The sequence below is a fragment of the Tympanuchus pallidicinctus genome, unplaced genomic scaffold, assembly GCF_026119805.1.
Source record: "Tympanuchus pallidicinctus isolate F22 unplaced genomic scaffold, pur_lepc_1.0 scaffold11, whole genome shotgun sequence".
Lineage (NCBI taxonomy): Eukaryota > Metazoa > Chordata > Aves > Galliformes > Phasianidae > Tympanuchus > Tympanuchus pallidicinctus.
Genome location: NW_026294627.1, coordinates 19,285,684 through 19,306,457, shown reverse-complemented (window position 1 = coordinate 19,306,457; position 20,774 = coordinate 19,285,684). Strand labels below are relative to the sequence as shown.

General features: G+C 38.1%; 1 protein-coding gene across 7 annotated transcripts in view; it reads right to left on the bottom strand.

Annotated features, from left to right (window-relative positions):
- Window positions 1-20,774, bottom strand: part of FRY (FRY microtubule binding protein) — a 235,808-nt gene that overhangs the window by 97,831 nt on the left and 117,203 nt on the right. For all 7 annotated transcript variants that reach the window (XM_052671119.1, XM_052671120.1, XM_052671113.1 and 4 more), the window contains 8 exons: window positions 16,670-16,723; window positions 8,829-8,968; window positions 6,525-6,615; window positions 6,040-6,119; window positions 5,840-5,920; window positions 4,707-4,875; window positions 2,205-2,297; window positions 2,011-2,109 (listed from right to left, as the gene is read on the bottom strand). In XM_052671119.1, the coding sequence (XP_052527079.1) occupies window positions 2,011-2,109; window positions 2,205-2,297; window positions 4,707-4,875; window positions 5,840-5,920; window positions 6,040-6,119; window positions 6,525-6,615; window positions 8,829-8,968; window positions 16,670-16,723 (807 nt within the window). The remainder of the gene's footprint in view (window positions 1-2,010; window positions 2,110-2,204; window positions 2,298-4,706; window positions 4,876-5,839; window positions 5,921-6,039; window positions 6,120-6,524; window positions 6,616-8,828; window positions 8,969-16,669; window positions 16,724-20,774) is intronic.

The following is a 20,774-nucleotide window of genomic DNA, read 5'->3' as shown; positions in this document are numbered from 1 at the left end:
ACTTCTCAAAATCAGCAGTCATGACATTGACTGGGAGATGTGTCAAATGCACTGCTGAGGTGTGCTAAATTACAGACAATGCCTGGGTCTGCTGCTGGTTACATCCTGTGAACTAGAAAGTAACAAGGGGCAAAAATGTACCTATTGACTTTAATCTGACATAGCTGCTTCAGCAAGACTTTTTGGTTTCAATTCTCATGCTAACACAGCCAATCAGGACTTTAAAATATAGTAAAATAAGATAACTTTTAAAGACCAATGATTCTCAAAATTAATGCTAAAACTCCAGCATTAGTCACAGCTCAGTCTACTTTAAGTACACTCCAAAATCCTGTAATACATAGCATAAATTGCCCATATCTAGGTTTCACCTAATTTCTTGAGCAAATGGCAAATGTACATTAATTATTACTATTATAATCTTTATGTCCAAAGTCCATATAGCAGAAGATAACTTTTTTCAAAGATTTTCTTACGAGATTAATGCTATGAGCACTTGGCAGGATCACAGAGCTCAGACACATACCAAGGTTGTTAAACTCATCCTAACTCAGAGCCCTCGGGTGGAAGACACACAAACCAACTCCAGGAGTTTCCTAGTTCTTTCTGTTTACTATTAAGAGAACCTCAGCTAGCTCAGACCAGACTCTTTCAGAGAGAAAATGAAGTCCCCACCCTGCCTGTTCAGTAAATGTGCTGATTCACAAAACACTGATCTCAGAAAAGAAGGTCCTTCTCAGACTCCAAAGAGCACATTTTCTTCCTGAGGTCTGAAAGTATGCACTGCAGCTATTTCTGCTGGCTGTTTGCTTCTTCCCTCCCCCTCACAAAGTTTGTATTTCTAATCACACCCTCCCAAAGATCTAGTCTATTTTGTCATTTTTAACTATGTAGCTTCCAGTGTGGTATGTGTAGACGAGCAATCAAATGCTAATCCCCAGCTGTGCAATCCTTTGTCAAGCATGTACTATTGACTTTGGCAAGCACAGCCACCAGTTTGGGGAAGTTCTATTTAGTGTGAAAACTGTACAGCAAAGCCCTTGCCCTGCTATAGTTTCAACAAGGCTTTATTAACTTGGCAGAGTGGAGTAGAGCCACACAAACACAAGCAGAGAGAAATCAGAAATTTGTCCCAAGCCTCCTAGTAATTCAAACAGAACCAGAACTGCATCCTGGAGAATGCTTAGGCCATTCCCTAGCATTTGTGTAACTGATGCGGGCAGTGCAACAGTGGCAGGGAGCAGCAGCACACTCCTGCAGTCCTCCCAGGAGATTCGCTAGCACAGCTGAGTAGCAGTTGTCGAAATACCTGGAAACAGGTGAAACTTTGGGACATTCCCCTACAATAAGAAAGGACGGAAGCGACAACTTTCCTTACTTACAAGGCCCAAGGCTTCAAAATGGATTAGCTAACAGCACAGCGCTGACGTGCGCTGACCCAGTTGGAGAGACAAACTGCTTAAGGCAGCCAGCGTCAAACTGACTCAGATCTTCATTTAACTCAGATCAACTCATTGCTTCCAAAAATACACTGCAGCGCCACTGTTCATCTCACAAGAAAAAAATGACACAGAGAGCTGCACAGTAGCCAAGTTACGGATTTAAAAGGGCATGTGTTATACATATTTTCATTCTTACAAAATATTATTTAAGCCCCGTGAAAGAGTTGTTCCCACATGTCTCACTTGACAAGAAATGAACTTTAGTCTTTCTTCTCTCCTCCTAATGTTTACACATAGCAAGTGTGAGGAAACCTAACGGTTTAGTAGCTAGAGCCCCAGAAGCTGAAAACATCTGCCTGGTTCAGACTGATTAAGATCGTATTCTGAATAACATAAATATGGTTATTTTTTTACAGAAACAACAGCCTACCCTGCAAACAGAAATGCATTAGCTATAAAGTCAAACAAAAAAAAAGTTTTGCAACTAGTTTTGTGAATTTCCCAAGAGTCTTGTTAAAGGGATATTTCTGACAGTGAATTTCAGCCTCTGCTTCTTAAAGTTACCAACCAATGAGTGCTTCTTTCGTGAAGAAAGTTCAAGTGTTGTATCATACAGGCTTTCAACAAAGTTCCTCAGACAGGGGACATTCACTTCATTTTTAACAGCCTGAAAGAAAATGCCATGTTAATGAAACACTATTTCTCAAGATGTTTTATCTAATTTAAAGAAATTATGCAAACAACTCCCAAAATAAAACTCACAGCAGCTACGGGGACTAGAATTTCAACAAACAGTCCTGCCAGGGCATGCTTGATATCTTTGTCTTTAACTTCAAGGAAATAATGTGCACATTCCTAAAACAAAAGAAAACAAGAACCATAAATTGTGTATCAGCTGGAATAAAGACATCCAAATGTCTGCTCAGTGCATATCAAGAAAAAAAGTCTTGCCAAGCACACAGAAAATACTTGTACTGTGTGATAAGTTCTAAATTTGCATTCTGCTGCAAGCACAAAGCAGGACACAAATCAAGGCCAAGGATCTCTTGCTCCAACCACTGTGATCCACTAACTCTCTCCTTACTCCAGCTTTTCTGGTTAGTGTTTTGGGGAAAGTGAGATGGATGCAGGGAATGATCTCATGCCTTCCCTCTCTATATATTCAGAAGCAGGAAGAATACTCCACACAGTCTGCTTTATGTAATGATCTGTAAGGCCAGAAAAGCAACATATTTCTCCAGTAAGATAAACTGGCAAGGAACAATCTTACAGCAAATATGTTGGGATGAATTTAATTGCTATGGTGCATTGCTGATGAAAGATCAAAACATAACAGTGTGATTTCCAGCCTGCAATTGGGAATTGAGAGGGAAGATAAAAAATGTACTTTTGTCCTAAATGTGCAGCAAGCTGCTATCCACACAACTGTGCTGCTCAGGATGTGAGGCAGAGAAGATAAACATATGTTGTTTCTGTTCACTTCTCTGAGGACAACAAATCGTATTATCCAGTTACTTCTCTCTCTAGATCCCAGGTCCCAAAAGCCATTGACCTTATGAGGAAGATCCTTTTTCCCTGACCTTTTTCCCTGCATGTGCATATAGAACAGTTTACAGATTAGATCAAGCATAATTTTTCCTGCCTATACACAGGGTTCTACATCATGTAACTTCAGTCACTACAGCCACTGCTGCTAGACTGCTGAGGCTCTTGATCAAAGCCAGTAGCCTTCATGGCCTTCTCCAGCTGGTGGTGAAAGTCAAGGTCTGCCAGAGCCCACTGCTGAGGTCAGCTCACCCTTTGGAAATGTCTCTCTCCCAGAGTGGAGCTGGTATGACAGAGTCTGTAGCACTCTATGTAGATACTTAAACAAATAGATGAATTACCACAGAATCAAACTATATATGTGTTTTATCAAATTGAGCAAAATCGGTTTTCGTATACAATACAAAGCATCTTACATATATATATATATCACATACATCTTAAATATCTTATGATGCAGTGTAGGATCATCTTATGGATCACTGATATGTACGATCATTATCTACAATGAATCTTATGATACACTGTAGGATATGTAAAAATTCATTAGGTGCTGAGATACTCCAGTGATGAGCAAGACAGAGATTATTAGCATCCAGATTTTGAGCCTAATGCATGAGAGCTTCACTAATTTCCAATTTCAACAGCAGTGAACACTGGATTCCAACAGCGCCGTGCAGTAAGAACACAACACATCCACTCATATTACTTGTGAATTACTTGTGATTACTTACTGAACACACACTGCTTTGATGTGTTGCCATCTCTGAATAACTTACATGAAGTCAACACATAATAAGCTGCATTCATACATCAAAACACAAGGTAAGAAGAAAAATGAACTTTTTCTGTACTGTTAAGTATGGTTTAAAACACTGCAAGAGTCAAATATAATGTGATTCACATTCAAGGTTTAGAAAAATTATTCTGCATACCTCTGTTTGTATGCATTTGTATTCCAATGCCAAATCCTTATTTGTCAGCATCTAATATTAAATATGGTTATTTTGCATTCCACTGACACTATTAATAAGCTGATCTTACATGGAGATTTACATAAAACATTCATTTTACTGGCTGACTGGCTACAAACTGCATCTATGAAGATGATTCCAAGAAAAAAGAGCAGATAAAAAGGTTAAGCAAAACAAACGTGCTGCAGGGCATACAACCTACCATGTTTTACCAGACAGAAATGTGGAAATGTTGAAACACATAAGATTTTCTTTTTGCAGAATAATATAATAAGTTAGTTCAAAGCATGCATGCCAGACAGACTATGCTCTGTCTTTGTGGTTCTCAAACTGGATGGGTACAGGATACCCTATAGAGGAAGGAGCATGAAGGTGTGGTGGAAGGTGACAATCCATCCAAGGGAAATTCCATCCAGCTTTTGCTTCATTTCTTTCTCTTCCTTTGTGGTTTTCTACATCAGAAATTCCATTCTTCTTTGGCAACTATGTCAAGGGTGGAAAATTGACTTTGGAGGCAGTGAGCAGCTATGCTGGGATGCAGGGCAAGGAATGGCTGTGGGATGCCAGTATGTGAGGTTGTGGTTCTACTCTTTTTGTTGGAGAAAAACTCTTTTTGCTGGAGGAGATGGGGACTTGAGTATAAGACTCATGACAATTTGAAATGATACATTCCTGAGTTAGGAGACTGGAGGACTGAGAATTATGTGTGGAGAAATCCCCTGAAGTATCACAACAGGAATTTTACCTGCATAAACTGAAGAGAAGCTTCAAAGTCCTCCACAGGATACATCTTAATACGGAAGAATTTCATTCCCATTATGAGACTGATAATGCTTTGAACTACATATGGGCTTTGTTCTTTATGCCGTAGCTCTTTTAATTCTGCCATGAATTTCTTCTTTACAGCAGGAAATCTAGGAATTCATATTGGTTAGTTACAGAACAGTATACATTCATGTTTGAAATGTATTGTAAGGCATTCAAATGGGGAAAAAGCTACAGAAGATTCACATCTGGTTGTAAAATATCTGGTGAATAGATTTCTTTCTGTTCAGCTTTCTTTTACTTCTGACAAACTCAAAAGAAAAATAAAGAGTACAGCCTGATCTTAGTCCTTATGGGTAACTACATCTTTCCAATTATTGTCCACTTGTGATTCTTTTTAATATTTGAGCTAACAATATCATTAAAATAGCCCTCTCACATTACTAAAAAAATTCAAGTTGAAAGATCATGAAAAGTACATGCAGCATTTTCAAAAGAAAAGGCTTAAATGATAACCATGAAAATATTCAAATAGGCCATTTTTGCCTTTGTGTTTTTTCTAACAGTCATTACAATAACACTAACTACAGCTCGGGATAGGGGACAGAGGTTGTACCCATTTTTTATCTCTCTCATGAGTCTGCTGATATTCTCTATCCATAAGAATCATTTACGGGATTCAGAAGAAGTTGCATTAAATAATAAACTGAAATAACTACAGAAAGACTTTAAAATATTGCTAAGTTGCTGTACCCATTTTAACGTTTGCCCAGCTAGAGAAAAAATAGCATACAGAAAAAAGACTATTTGAATGAGCTCTCTTCAGCACTTTGGGGTTTCCACAGCCATCATTGGTGAGATAGGGAAAATAATTTTGCTAATTTTTTAGTCTAGTTGAATTTATTTAGGATGACTGGAACACACAATGGAAACAGGAAGTATCTGATTTTCTGAACCTTATGCTCTAGACCACCTGAATGAACAGAGGACCAATGAGATGAAATGATTTACTGTGTGCTATCTTTAAAGAAATTTAGAAAATCAGAATATTTGCATACTAAGCAAATAAAACTACTCAGGTTTCCTTTATGAATGGTATTCAATTTTACTCACTTTGCTTGAGCCAGTACACCTATAACTTCTGCATATAAATCCGCGACAATGTGCATATTTCCAGTGTTAGGACCAAGGTACCTAGCAAGAGAGAAGAAAGAATTCTGTTTGTCAGTCAGGGGTCTGGTGCTTAAATGCAATCTACACAAGTCAGCAAGTAGGTTTTTTTCACACAATTTTGGTATGAAAAAGAGCCTTACCCTTCCTTGTATTTAAAGTGCTTGAAAGCCAAGTTAATAACATCATGTACCAAAGCATCTATTACAGGATGAAGTGGAATCTGAAAACACAAAATAAAACATAACTGGTACACATATAGTACACTTTAAGCCAAATACCTCAGTATTAATATTACCTGTGGGTATCTTTCCTACACAGATACAATACCACTAGAAATAGCAGCTAGCTAATAAAACAGCTGAAATGAGCTGTCCCTTTAAAGTTCATTTAAAATTGAAGATAAATACCTCATCTTCAAAAACCTGTCACCTTCAAAAACCTGCATGAGTGCAGAATACTACATATGCCACATGTGCAAGAAAGTCAGCAATGAACAAGCATACAGGGGGTATCTCACATTTTTATTAGATTTTTGAAGATGGAAACAGAAACAAGAATCCTTTATAAAACAAATTTTGTAATTTCCATGATTTACTAGTTAATGCATAATTGAAGAACTCCATACCTGTTTCAAAACTTCTATTAATACTAAAGAAAATATAAAGTCAATAGCCAGATCTCTTCTTTCCATTAAGTAGTCCCTTTGCTGTTCGTCACTGCAAAATCAAAAGAAGCACACCATTTAGGAGATATGTTATAAATCACATTATGTGCTTTCTTCGGTTACGCATGTAGTTAACAAGGGATTATGTTCTATTTTTCTAAACTGCATTACATTTCAGAAGTAATGCACTGAGACTCTCTTAAAATCTGAGACAAATAAAACAAATCTAACTTGCTACATTCACCAGTGTTCAGATATTGAAATATGACTTTCCATTTTCTTCTTTTTTCCAGTTTAAGTATGCCTATTCTAGGAAAAAAACATAACAAAAAACAAGGAAACCTGGATTCTATAGTATAACAAATGGGTTTGTTTCGATTTCCTTGCTGATGGCATCAGTTAGACAGTTCTCAACTACACTTGGAAGGGAAACAATAAATTATTTTGTGCTATCAAATTCAGATACAGACTTGTGATGAATTTTAAAAACTGCCTTTAAAGTACTGATGGAGAATTCATAAACAAATCACTTTTTTTTTTTTTTTTTAACTGTTCCAATGCTATTTTTTTTCTACTTTGGCATCATTTGCCGTATGTAAAAATACATTCCTGGTGAATCTGAAGTGAGTAGCTTGCAACAGAACTACAAAACATATCTGCATGGATCAACTGATAGAGTTACAAAGTGCACTGAAAAGATGACATGAAACGTAAAATTCTTTTTGTTAATATTCAATATTCAACAAACAGTCCTGTAGACTTTCTGAGGGAAGTACCACTGACTTCAGTGAGGTTTTGGGCAATAGATCTCAGCACACTTCTCAATAATTGATTTTGGATGTATTTATGTACTTTTAATTAAGAATGTGTTTAAAATCTCTGCTTGATCAGTGTTGAAATGAATTATTTGCATTTTGATTTTCCTGGTTTCACATTAACTGGAGAAAGGACTGCTTGTATGTACTTTTTGTAATACTATCAATTGACAGAGTGGCCTTGGTTCACTGTTAAACTGCCCTTCAACTAGATTTTGAGTGGTGTTCCTGAAGACTTCTATGTGAACTTATATATAAACTGACTGTCTTATAAAAGGCTCCTATAAGGGGCAGTCAGCACAAAGAGGCATTTTACGACAAGGATTCACCTCATGCCAATGCACAAACTGATGAATCATGCTTTCAAATAGCCTCCTTACAGTCACCACAAAGAATCTAGGAGAGTATGATTCAAGTCCATACCTACCTTGCTGATATCTAAAACTAGATCTTATCCCTTCAATCCAGCAACCATTGACTTTTGTAGATACTGGACTAAAAGTAATCCTTCCAGTACAGGAAGGGAATTTCTAAGGATGAAGGAGACAGATTTTTTACATGGCCTAATAGTGACAGGACAAAGGAGGTGGCTTTAAACTAAAAGAGGGGAAATTTAGATTAGATGTCAGCAATTTTTTACTCAGAAGGTAATAAGGCACTGGCAAAGGCTGCTTAGGGAATCTGCGCATGATGGGGCATCCCTGGAGGTGTTCAAGGCCAGGCTGGATGGGGCCCTGGACAGCTTGGTCTGGTGGGTGGTTTGTCTGCCTAGGCTGGCTGGAGTTTGACGATATTTAAGGTCCCTTTCAACCTAAGCCATTTTATGACTGTAATCTAAAGAACTGCCAGTGTGATTCCAAACACCAAGTCTGCTGTTTTAATGAAGTGTGTAGATGCATTCAGAAAAACTTTGAAGAATGTACCGTACTAAGCGGTCAGGACTCAATGTCAATCAGTTTACTTATTGCCAAGGAACTCCTGATATCGTAAGAGATCAATATATTTGTTCTGGGGTTTTTCTTTTTGCCTGTTTGTTTGTTTAAGAGTTAAGTCAATGTTACTAAAGCTCGTTAACCAATGCAGTCGTTTGGATAGAGAACAGCCGTAGGTGAAATTTCTCTGACAAAGCACAATGCTGCATGAAAAAAACTCCTTCTAAATGTCAGAGAATTATTACCTGCTCACGAGTGAAGAAGACTTATTCTGTAGCTTATACAAACCACTATTTAAATAACATGGCAGTATACAAAACAGCAGGGAGAACCAGTGTCTTAACTAACTGCAGCATAATTTTAAAGACACAATGACCTCATTTATGTTAAAGCTAAAAGCAGATTTCCAAGAACATGAAAAAAAATTTTCAATAAATGTACAAAAGCTGACAGGTGAAATGTGATATATTTCACCTAGAATCTGTCACTAGCACATGAAAACATATTAAAAATCATACCTTTTGGATTTATTACTTGTTCTTGGTCTGTACTCATGAGATTCATCTTCTATGCCGTTCTGTCTTTTGTACCAATCAAACAAAGTGCGCAGAATAGAGGGCAGGCAGTATTCTGAAAGTGAGCTCATTGAGCTTATTACCTACAGGGAAAATACAACAATGCAAACAGTGATCAAGGCTCCCCTCTACCTTCTTCAAAAGAAAGAAATAATAATAATTAAAAAAAAAAAAAAAGCACATTCAATGGTTTAACATTTTCTCTCTTGCTTTCACGTGTTTTTTCAAGTTATAAATCTACGGTCCAACTTAAGGTACCTAATATACCTAATATTCAGAATTTCCTCTTGAAATATAAGTACTGTTAATTGACAATACTAAAATGCACACATCCTCCAACTCAACAGTAAAACACCTAGCTCTTCAAGGGGCTTGTTTTTATTCATTACACAATGTTGATATTTAATTTGAGCACACTGTAAAGACAGGAGGGGAAAAGATGATTAAGGAGTGGCACTGGCTCACGGGTTGTGTGTGACTGCTGAATGTCCCTCCTGAAGTTCATAACAAATTGAGAAAACCCATGAACTCTGAGATAACCTTAACTAACTGGCTATGTAAACGCATCTTGCTATTAGGATCATGTATGGCAATTTAGACTTCTCTTTTCCATATGCTTTCCTCCATATTTTTGTGAACAAGTAAAATATAGTTAAAAGTCATTCCTTAGAAGTCCCTGAACAAGCAGTGTTAGTGTCATACCGGATAAGAAAGCTACTGCTCACTTGATATAAACTTTGTCACCAATTACAGCAACATTACTGAATATTTTTGAACTGTTACTCCTGAACTATGACTTAAACTTCCTATTACAGGAAACCATAAACCAGCAATACATGAAAGATCAGAAGCTTGGGTAAAACAAACAACCATAATCTTATCCAAGAGGACCATATAAGTGTTGAAACTGAACGCTTACAGCCACAGCATTTTAGTACATTAAAAAAAAACCAACAAACAGAAAACCATTTAAAGAATGAATGAAATCCTGATCTGGAGTTTTGTGACGAACTCAGGATCATGCAGGGTCTGATCCTACAAAGTGCTGAGTGCAGGAGCTGAATGTACTTTGTGCCAGGTAGGCTGATTACGTCAGCAGCTCCGCCAGGTCTTCTCATGTGCTTGAATGCAAAACAGCACATCGGAGTGCTGTGGAACAACAGCAGTCTTGTGTCTTGCATAAGACAAAGCCCATGTGAAGTCTGCGACTAAAATGAGACCAAAATCAGGAATCTGAGCACCGTTCACACCATTCCCAATGTCAGTTGTGCCTTAAATGACAATTTTAGTGTATTTTAGACAGCTCAGATAAATAAATTCTCATCTCTTTCTTCTGTTTTTCAGACTCAGAACTCAACTAACTCATAGTGATGTGGTCTAAAGTTTAGGAAACATTTTGAGGATAAAGTGTGATTGTTTTGATTGCATTCAGATCTTACGGTCTAAAATTAAATATAGAGCATTAGAAAGCTAAAAATGAAAGTTTATGTAACAGTTCCATTTTAGGAATGCTCTCGATCCAATATACATTATTATCTGAAATAGAAAACAAGCTGCTGTGGAAGATGGCATGGAGGCCATGCTTGCAGCAGCAACAGCAGGCCTTTCAGGATGAATTATTACAGTGGCCCAGGCTGAAGGATACCAAAGCCTTTAAGCATTAGGCTTCAGATAAGATCTTAAAAGACATGAATCAGCCAGTGCCAGAGCAGACGATTCACTACCTGCTCAGACATTTCAATTGCTTCTTTATTGTTTGCTAGAAGGTTTTCTGAAGCTGCCACAACAGCAACTGTTCATTATGAGATGCAATGAGAAACAGTTTCCTGAAGATAACTGTAAAACCCAGAAACAACAAGGTTTTCTGAGAGAAGCATCTATTTTTAAGATCACAGCAATGCTCATAAAAAAAAAAAATACGTACTTGAAGCTCAATATCTTTTAAAAGATCACAATATTTAACTGCAAATAGAAAATGGTTTCAGTCAGGTGTCCCCATAGGCTGTCTATCATTAGTCCTCTTTCAATGTCAGCTACACAATTTCACTCCCTATAAACAGTCAAACTGAATCCTGTTAAATCTCCCCAAGCCATACCTTCTCTGCTGAATTTACAGTGCGTGCCTTTAGCAGGGATAAAAGGTCAATATAACTTTTAAAAAAATCTTTCTGTCATTGCACTTTTAAGACAGGAAGGAAGGGTGGACTGGGCAAAGACCTGGCTCTCAGGGAACAGGAAGGGAGGGAAGTCTAGCCAGCGTGTTGGTTACTCAACCCTTTCATTTATTGGAAGTCCAGAAGGCAGATGAATTCTAGCTCTGTGCTGCTCCTGAAAGGGAGTGCACAGATGTACAAGTATGTCTTTGTTGTACAAATGATCATGTTCTTCCATCATAAATGAACCACCTACTGTATAACTTCAGGATAAGAAATCTGCACAAGCGTGGAGCTGTTTAAAACTTGTGTTCACAGAGCACTAAACATACTTCATGTAAATGCTTAATATTTATTTTGGATTAATATGTGAAAATAAATGGAATGAAATTCTGTCCAGGTAGTTTGCTACAATCTATCTACTTTCATACAAGTCTTGGTATACTGTCAAAATAGGAACCTAAGAAATGTTTCCCCCTAACGGGATGAATAATAATGTTGCTTTTCATTTCACATATGAAATTTCTACATGCTTTAACAGCAAATGCATCCAAAACTGAATTCTCCTTTCAACAGCATCACTGATCCACTGACTCTCTTTTTTTCATACACCATACTTATCAGTATGTATATCAAACGTGCATTTGATTGCCATTTTATTAAGGCAGAAATCTAGTACTTCATTTTTGCAGTCTTGATTTATTTTTTGCTCAACTATTATTCAGAGAGTGTCTGCACACTCTAGTCTTCAAATCATTGTGTAAACTTAAATTAATGGACATTACAAGAGAGGTTACACATTTTTCTATCAAAGATACTGAAAGAAGTAGAATTTGATAGATGTTTTCTTAGCTATATTTAGGACACCCATAGCCATGCAATAATGCTTTCCCTTCCTTCAACATTTTTTCCATCCAGTGCATGTCTATAACAAAACCCTGTAACTATAAACAACACAGATTCAAGGAAAATAAAAGCTACAATGACGCTCATGTTCCTTGAAATCAACTGCAGAGTAATAATGGTCAACAGTAAGACCAGGATTTCATATTCAATACAATAAATTAAGGGGATAAAGTTAATGAAATTTCTATTTCAAATAACCTAATCTTGGAGGCGATGGTAGAGAGATGAACTACACCAAGCTATTATTAACGTAGGTATGTGGTGGAATTCTTATTGGATCCTTGGAGACAAAACTTTTTTTTTCCTGCAAATGTTAAGATTTCTAAACAATCCAACACTAATGTAAAAATCTGTAAAATACAGCATTTGATGTAAACAGCACAGCTGAGTTTGTGTAGATCTTATTTCATTCATCTCTCTGTTCTAAACATTTCTGGGGGCAAAAGACATGTGTCTGGGAATTGTTAAAACTGGTAACATAAAGTTGGAATCGCTGGTTTTCACTTGTGTGAGCAAAAAATAGTATCATAACACTGTTTAGTTCTTCGCATATTGTTTCAACTCAAATCTCTGAGCAAAAGCCAAGTGTTGTCCTATGTCCCCATTAGCATCATTTCTTTTATTTCCTCTAATCACACGCCCTACTGCAGAAGGACCACATATAAGATACAGTGAAAGTGAAAACACAAGAGGAGTAGTAATGGTGATAGGAGGATGGTTGGACTGAAGATCTTGTAGGTCCTTTCCAGCCTTGTGATTCCATGATTCTATGAACTGCAGTGCTGCTACAGTGATGAGGGTATGATTGCTCACTCACTGCAGCTAACAAATCTCATTTTGGATGGAAATAATCATCAGCACATTACCTACCCCAGTTAGGATGTTATGAAGAGGGACACAGTCATTAGCATGTTGTCTGGTGTCTTATTTATTTTTGGTATTCCCACATTTTTTTATTACTAAATGCTTAGTTTCCTAGCTTGACCTGTTTTGTCTTTTTCCAATCCATATTCTCTAGTTTAAGGCACTTCTAAGAAGAGAGAGAAGCATAATTAAAATGATTACAAACTTTTCTGTAGATTGTGCTGAAACTCTCACACAAGAGACCTCATATGGACTGTTTCACATGAAAGCTAAGTCTTGCTGTTAAATTGTCAATGCCATGGAAGGTCACGAGTAGGGCCAAAGTATAATATTCATGCCGTATTTTTATAGGGAAAAATGTCTGCAGATTGGTCCAAGAATACACGATGCCCTTTTTCCGCTTTCAGTGTCATCAATTCACAAAACATTTCTATTCTGTGCAACAGAAGATACTTTAGTGTGCACTGAGAGAAGACTAATAAAAATGTCTCCTTGGGTGAGGATGAGTCTCTGGGATAATTATGCTTTTTTTTGCACTGCCTTTTGATCTTTTCACGTACTGCAACTTCATGGTTTCCTGTAAGAGGAAGCTTAAGTCATAGTTCAGTAGTACTATGTTTAATAACATTCCTGTAATTGGTGAGACGGAGCGTGCTAATGCTGGAGCAGTAGAACTCTTCGCCAATAGGCAAGTGAAGTCATCTAAAAAAGAACGTGTAGAGCATAACTTTAAATACGTAACAAAGATAACATAAGTGGAAATTATATATTCTCCAGTATGTGTTTTCTTTATACACCTAACAAAGAAAATACAGTCAGTGTAAGGAATCCAGTTTGTGAGGCTAATAGTGAGATGTTCTGCAAGTCAGGATAAGTGAGATTACTTCATAGATTGCTCAAGATACTATTATGAGTTAGAGGATGTTGATGCAATTGACAGCTAGACAGAACCACAGGACAATGCTGTCTGCCTACCAGGAGACACTGATACTACACCCATATGGAAAGAAACAGTATTGTCTGGCATCACTTCATAAGCTATGCATGTGCACTGCCAGGTCCCCAGACCCTGGAGCTGTGATCACAACCACAAACAGAATTCCTAAAATGGTGTTTGAGAACAGACAGAAGAGAGTCTCATTTTCTGACAGTCAGAGATAAAGCTGTTCAGGAATAGTAAACAATGCTTTAAGATACATTCCTGGTTCAGAAGTTTCAACCTTAAACTTCATTCTAATTGCTGAAGGTAGCTAAAGCTCCACTCTGCTTGTTATGAATTTTGGCAAAGGGTATTTTTAAAGCTGTTTTTTTCCATCTCTGAACCTGACCTGAAATTTAAAATTGGGCTATGCCTTACTTTTGCTGCTTTTCAATTTACAGTTAAGATGCAGCTCAGATATTTTAAGAGCCTCACTTTGTTCCACCCATCAATTTCATCTGACTTGAATACAGGCAATTTGTTTGAAGCCTTCAGAATTTGATTTGGGAAAATTAGGTTCTTCTGACTGTGCCATTTTTAATGCCTTCAAATTGAAAACCAAAAAACTGTTAGATACCACTTGAAAGTTAATAGATGCTTCTTGGTAACACTTATTCATGGGGATTCCTCAATTTCTGAATTAGAAATGGCAGGAATGTTATCTATTGCCTTTTCTGTCCTTGCTAGATAACTTTGTTTCTGGAATAAATACCAAAATTTTCCAAACTTAGAAAGCAGAAACAAGGGATTATCAAACTAGTTCCTCTTTATCCCACATATTCTACATATTCAAGTTAATTTATAAAGTAAACACAAATGGTTAGAGCTAAAAGTACAAGGCCTCTAATTTTTAATATTGGTTTTAGTATTGTATATTATCACAATATGCAAGGTTTCCCAGATAGATCAGAACTTAATTTTTAATATCAGCAAATAATATCTGCATTTTCATGACTATTTTATAAAGCTGACATACTCATTTGTAAAACAGCTTTGTAACACTAAGGGGCATTGATCAAATCAATTGAATGAAATATGACGACTAAAAAAAGACTTTTTGCTCTATCTTACTGTCCCTACTCTCGCTGAAATCTGTCTAATCTGTGACATTTTAGAATGAGTTTCTAGCTACAGCTAACCCAGTGGGTTACAATGGGTGTAAGTAAATCCCACGAGCACTACAACAACAAAAAATGACTATGCGCTGTAAGAAGAAAACAAAGTAAAACCTCACAAGTGAAACACTGCCAAAAACTCAGGCTGACATAAAGCCTGAAAATGTCAGTTTGGACAGTTTATTTGGAAAATTTCATGGAAATGAAAGCAAGGTTTTCTAAAAGGAGGTTTAAGGCAACCTCAGCTCTACATTTTTTCTGCCATCTCTCTAGACACAGCAAGGTAGAGCTTCAGATATGTGGTGAGAAATATACACAAACGTTGTATGTAACATAACGTGCCTCTGTTTTTCAGTCTGCATTTGTTGGTTCCCCCCTGGCCCAAGGATTGAAAGTAAAATGCCACAGATGGAAAGGCAAAATTGCTTCACTCTAGAGAAGTATACACTGTTTACACTAATTGATTGTTCAATTTTCTATTTGTCAGTAATCAGGAGGAGCATTAAGTCTTCTTACTCTTCCTTGTAAAGGGCCACATTTTGCCTAACCACCAATAATCAAGGCCACCCATTATGTGTTTGCTTAACACACTGCAGGAACAGTATCACAGGTTTTGCATATGGGTGGCTTAATTTGTTTTTCTTTCCCATTTATATCTGGAACTCTCCCCACAGGAAGGGAAAAAAAAATAAAAATATCAAATTAAGGTCAAAATACCACCAAAAAAAAAAAATCATTACCAGTTATGACACTCACAAAGCAGCTTCCTTCAGCCTACGGTGGATGGCTTCCCCAGAGGCTGTGGCCAGCAGAAGCAGGCAGGATGCTCAGGACTGTAGAACAGCAGTCCTGCCCTTTGCCTGCCTGGACAGCCTGCTTGACAGCCTTCCCCTCCCACAAAAGTGGCTAGAGAGCAACCTAGAAAGGGTTATTTTGTCAGGCTAAAATTATGAAGTGAGCCCTTCTGGATCTCACATGGCATCTCTTCTTCTGGCACAATATGTCTACCGTACCAGAAGATTCAATAGAAGTGGTTCAGTTCATTTTGGGTTCTGAAGTACTACCCATATATATGTCCTCACCCGAAGTTACATGTCTCAGTGTGGTACTTGCAGCTTATGGCATTAGCCACAACTGCTTTCAGGTGATTCAGTCACTGCTGCTACTTTCTTCTGTCCTGTATTTATGGAACCACCAGCAGCACAGTGGTGCAGGCAGCAATGGCCAAAGCACAAAGCTCAGTGCTGGGAACTGAGACAGGAATCGTGGAGTAGAAAATGACTTTGGTTTTTTTTATGACACACCTTGTGTTTATTCCTCCTCTTTGCTGGGGATGAGTTTTGGCAATCTTTATGTTCCTTAAATTCTTTTACAACTTTCTTTATCTCAAAATAGGTTACTCATGTAATATTTTTTTCCTTGATTTTTTTTTTTTTTATGTCTGGGGACCATGAACCTCCTTCAAAAACCAGATATGTCGATAAGATATGAAGGCTCCTTCAAACCTCAATCAGAGGAAACAGGCAGAAAATAACACAACAGATATGCCACAAAAATCAAGAAATTCTACGGCAAAAAAGTTTGAAAATAATGGAAGACATTCCTAATTTAAAACAAGAACAGTTAGGCAAAGCACTCATCTTACTAAAGTGCATTGACAGATTTTATTTTGCAGTGTACTATGACAGTATTATGACACTAGATTGCTTTTCAAGTATTTGTCTTACTGCTTGAGAAACAGAAACAATTTCATTCCAAGTGTCTTACTTGATCAAACTGGGGGTCTTCTCCTCGTTGCAGAGATTTGGTCAGTGGCTTCTCCTAAAAGAAAATATATTAAATATGCATTACTTAAAATCAATATTATAATACATTCTACCAGCTCTAGTATTATTTCTCTGTTAGATTTTTGTTTACATAATTTCCCACTTGATCCCTTTCATGCTGTAGAGACTGTTTTATGTGAAAGAAGACCCACGCACACATATACTAACACACATATATTATATATATAATTATATATATATTATTATATATATTATATACATACATATACTAACGCCGATAGTGTGTCTTCAGTGTATTAAAAGAAAGGAAATGATTAACTGCTTATTACATCTGATTTACTTGGTGTTCATACTGATAACTATAAAATACTTCAAAATAGTAGAAAACACACAACTTTTTCTCCAATATGTACCTAATGAGCAGTATTTACCTATAGGATGTACCATCATGTTACACTACTACCAAGCAGTGCAAAGATGTTCATATATCTACTATATCACAGCACACACTGAAAGAAAGGTGATTTTACATCAGATACCAGAAGGTTCATCTTTAATGAAGACTGCTGTGAAAAAGTGACTGTGTTATGTTAAAAGAAAAAAAGATTTTTTTTTGCTTATCAACACACACTCTCAAACTATCTGGGAAGGCCAAAGAGAATGGCACAGATCAGGAGTCTCCATTTACCTTTACAGCATTTTTTTGCCAAGCAGGCTCAATTACTGTGGCATGTACAAGTAAACTACTGTACTCAACATTTATTAAATTATCAGCCTCTGCAGTGAAGGACCCAGGCATCCTTGTATACACCAAGTTGAACACTTTTGAGCAATATGCCCTTGCTGTTAAGATGACTAATGGTATTCTTGCTGCATTAGGCCAGCAGGTTAAGAGAGGCAATCCTTCTCTACACCTCATTGGTAAGGCTGGACCTGGAGTACTGGGTCCAGTTTTGGGCTCCCCAGTACAAGAGAGACATGAACATAACTGGAAGCATCCAATGGAAGGCAACCAAAATGGTTAGAGGACTGGAAAATCTCTGCTATGGGGAGAGGCTGAGGGAGCTGAGACTGTTCAGTGTAGAGCAGAGGAGACTCAGGAGGCAGGAGTGCCCTGTGCCAGGACAAGAGGCAATGGATGCAAAATGGAAAGACCTGAAGTGATACAAAATATTTTTGTTATTTAATGTTGCCTTCTGCAGAAAATGTTTTCCAGTGTCATCTGCTGACTGATTTTGAAATTAATTATGCTGATACACTTAATGCCAGCTGGCAAGGAGTCTGGCTGCAGAGTGACAACAGTATCCCCTGACTACCTAACAAACAGAAAAACTGAAGTATTTTCTACTGAGTCACTGATTTATCCAGGACATTAATATTTTTCATTGTTACCTCTAATGTATAAAGTTACTCTTCCAGGTTACATTTAGTGGCACAACACCTATTAATTAGAATTCTATGACTAGTTTATTGGAGATGAACAGACAATGCCAAATCCTGGAGCCCAGTAACAGACACATGAAACCACTCCACAGTCCTCACCCTCCACCGGTAGCTCAGTGCTACTCTACTGAGCTCTGTCTCATGGGTGGATAATATTTCTCTTATCTGCTGCTCACTGAAATGGAAGACAGATCATCATTCAAAATTATTGCTGAGTTCATTTAAAATAAAAAATTTCTTAAGTCTTCATCAGTCCTGGACCATGAGAATTGTTGCAGTTTATTAAAAAAAACAAAACAAAACAACTATACATAAACTTTTTTTTTGTTACTACTAAATTTCTTATTCTGTTACAGAAGTCTTGTGCTACTGCAGTGAAGTTTCTTAAGTTCTTTTTCAATAGCTTCTGGACTTTGGCAACCAGAAGATCTGTGTTACAATGCTTGATGCTGCAACACTGGCTTGCAAAGCATTTTATAAAATTGTGCAAAAACGTGTTCAGTGTTCCAGGCATAAATGTGAATTTTTCATTACATGCTTATCTGTAAGAAGACCATGCTTAAAACAAAAGAAACGAGCCCTGCGAACCTAGGACTGCAACTACAACCCTGAAAATGCCCTGGTTACCGGCACCCTGCCTGTGGATGCAGGCACACCTTACAAATACTTCAGCAGCTGATGACAACACTCCTCAGGGGCTGTGCTTTTGAATCTGTGAAGATCCCTCCTTTCAGAAAAGGCAATGGAACTCTTACCTTCTTACAGGTCACTAGATCAAGGATTCCCACGTTGTGGCACGTTCACTGGAAAGCGTCAGACACACTGCATGGTGCCCCAGGCCCAGCACTGTTAGCCAGCTGAGGGAAGGGATCATTCCCTCTGCTCTGCACTGTGCAGCCTCACCTGTAGCTCTGGGTGCAGTTTGGGTGCCACGGTACAAAATGGACACAAAGCTATTAGAGAGTGTCCAATGGAGGGCTGCAGAAATGGGTAACTGTCTGCAGGCTAAGGTGTGTGAGGAGTGGCTGAGGCCCCTGGTGTGCTCAGCCCAGAGCAGAGAAGGCTGAGAGGCAGCGCTGAGCTCTGCTCTGTGTGACAGCGACAGGGAACAGCATGGAGCTGCGTCAGGGGAGGGCGGCTGGGGGTGAGGGAAAGGGTCTGCGCCAGAGGGCGGTGGGCATGGAACAGCTGCCCAGGGCTGTGGGCACGGCCTTGAGGTGCTGGAGCCCAGGGAGCGTTTGGAAAATGCTCAGAAATATGGTTTGAATTTTAGGTAGTCCTGAGCGAAGCTGAGAGTTGGACTTGGTGATCCTTGTGGGTCCCTTCCAACTCAGGATTTTCTGATTCTGTGACTCACCTTCACAGGCTATGCAACAGGCTTGGCAGAAGCAGAAGGCATCCCAGGGATGGAGATGAGCCAGGGACATGTACCAAAGCCAGGAATGGTTCTGCTGTTCTAAGTTCCCAACATCCCCATTTTAAGGTTTTTTCTTCCCTTCATCCCCTCCTGCACCTTCTTGCCTCTTCCCCTCTCTTGGTTCCCTTGGCAGACAGCTTCTGCTGCACCCTCTCTTGCCTCTTCCTCACCTCTGCCTGGGGGTCCTGGATACCCCCGTGCAGACATGGAGCCATGTCTGTAGTGCAACCCTGTCCTGGGAGCAGGGTGCCACAACAGATCAGCTCACCGCACCCTTGAAGGAATGGCGACAACCAGCAACACTGCATTTCTCCTATCAACCAGTTTTTCCCCATTTCTGATTCTTCCAGTTATCCAGCAATGTTTCAGCACAGAAAATTAGAAGACTGGAAGTGTGCTTCTTGCTTGTAAAAGACTTCACGTTCTGCCTTACCTTAAATACATGCAGGTATTCTGAGAGTCCTTTAAAAACGGTATTTTTTCTTTATGCAGTTGGCATTCTTGTCTACTGTAAACTACAATTCTACACCGCTTAGCTGAAATACTCTTACAAATCCTACCACTTCATGTCATGCAATGTTTTTGACATTACTGCTACAGCAGCTACTATGCAAAGTATTTTTCTACTCATCACAGTAGACATTTTCATTACATCCCACAGCTTCAGGACAAGCAAATACATGGTTAAGAAGCCTAATAAAGTGAAATTGCCTGTCAGTAAAAGCTTCCATAGCATTCTATTTATCCTGGAGATACACTCATTGAAAAGTTTCTTAAAAATTTTAAAAATGTTTTCCTGACTTGAGGCACTATTTTATTTATTGATTTTGTTGCCCATCTAACTCAGAAATCGCAAAGAGGCCCTTTTATATGATGAGCTGGCTCTGTTTGAGTCTCTGTAGCTATAATACATCCTACAGAAAGGTCTTCCAAATTTGAGATGAATAAGTATCCTGAATTAGGAGCCAAAGCCTACAACCACAAAATATGAATAAAGAAAGGTTTGATTAAGGTGAAAAGCGTAGAGTTTTCTGGGCTATAAAACACATCTGAAAAATTACAAAATAATGGAATCTCAATAACAACTTTTCCACTTTCAATCACTAAGTTAAACATCATAACTTCTTGTTTGATGTGCTGCCTTCAATTGTACACTATTTTTTTCAGAACTGTAAACTTCCATGATATGGATACATATCAGAAATAAGTGGGAAAGATCAGGAAA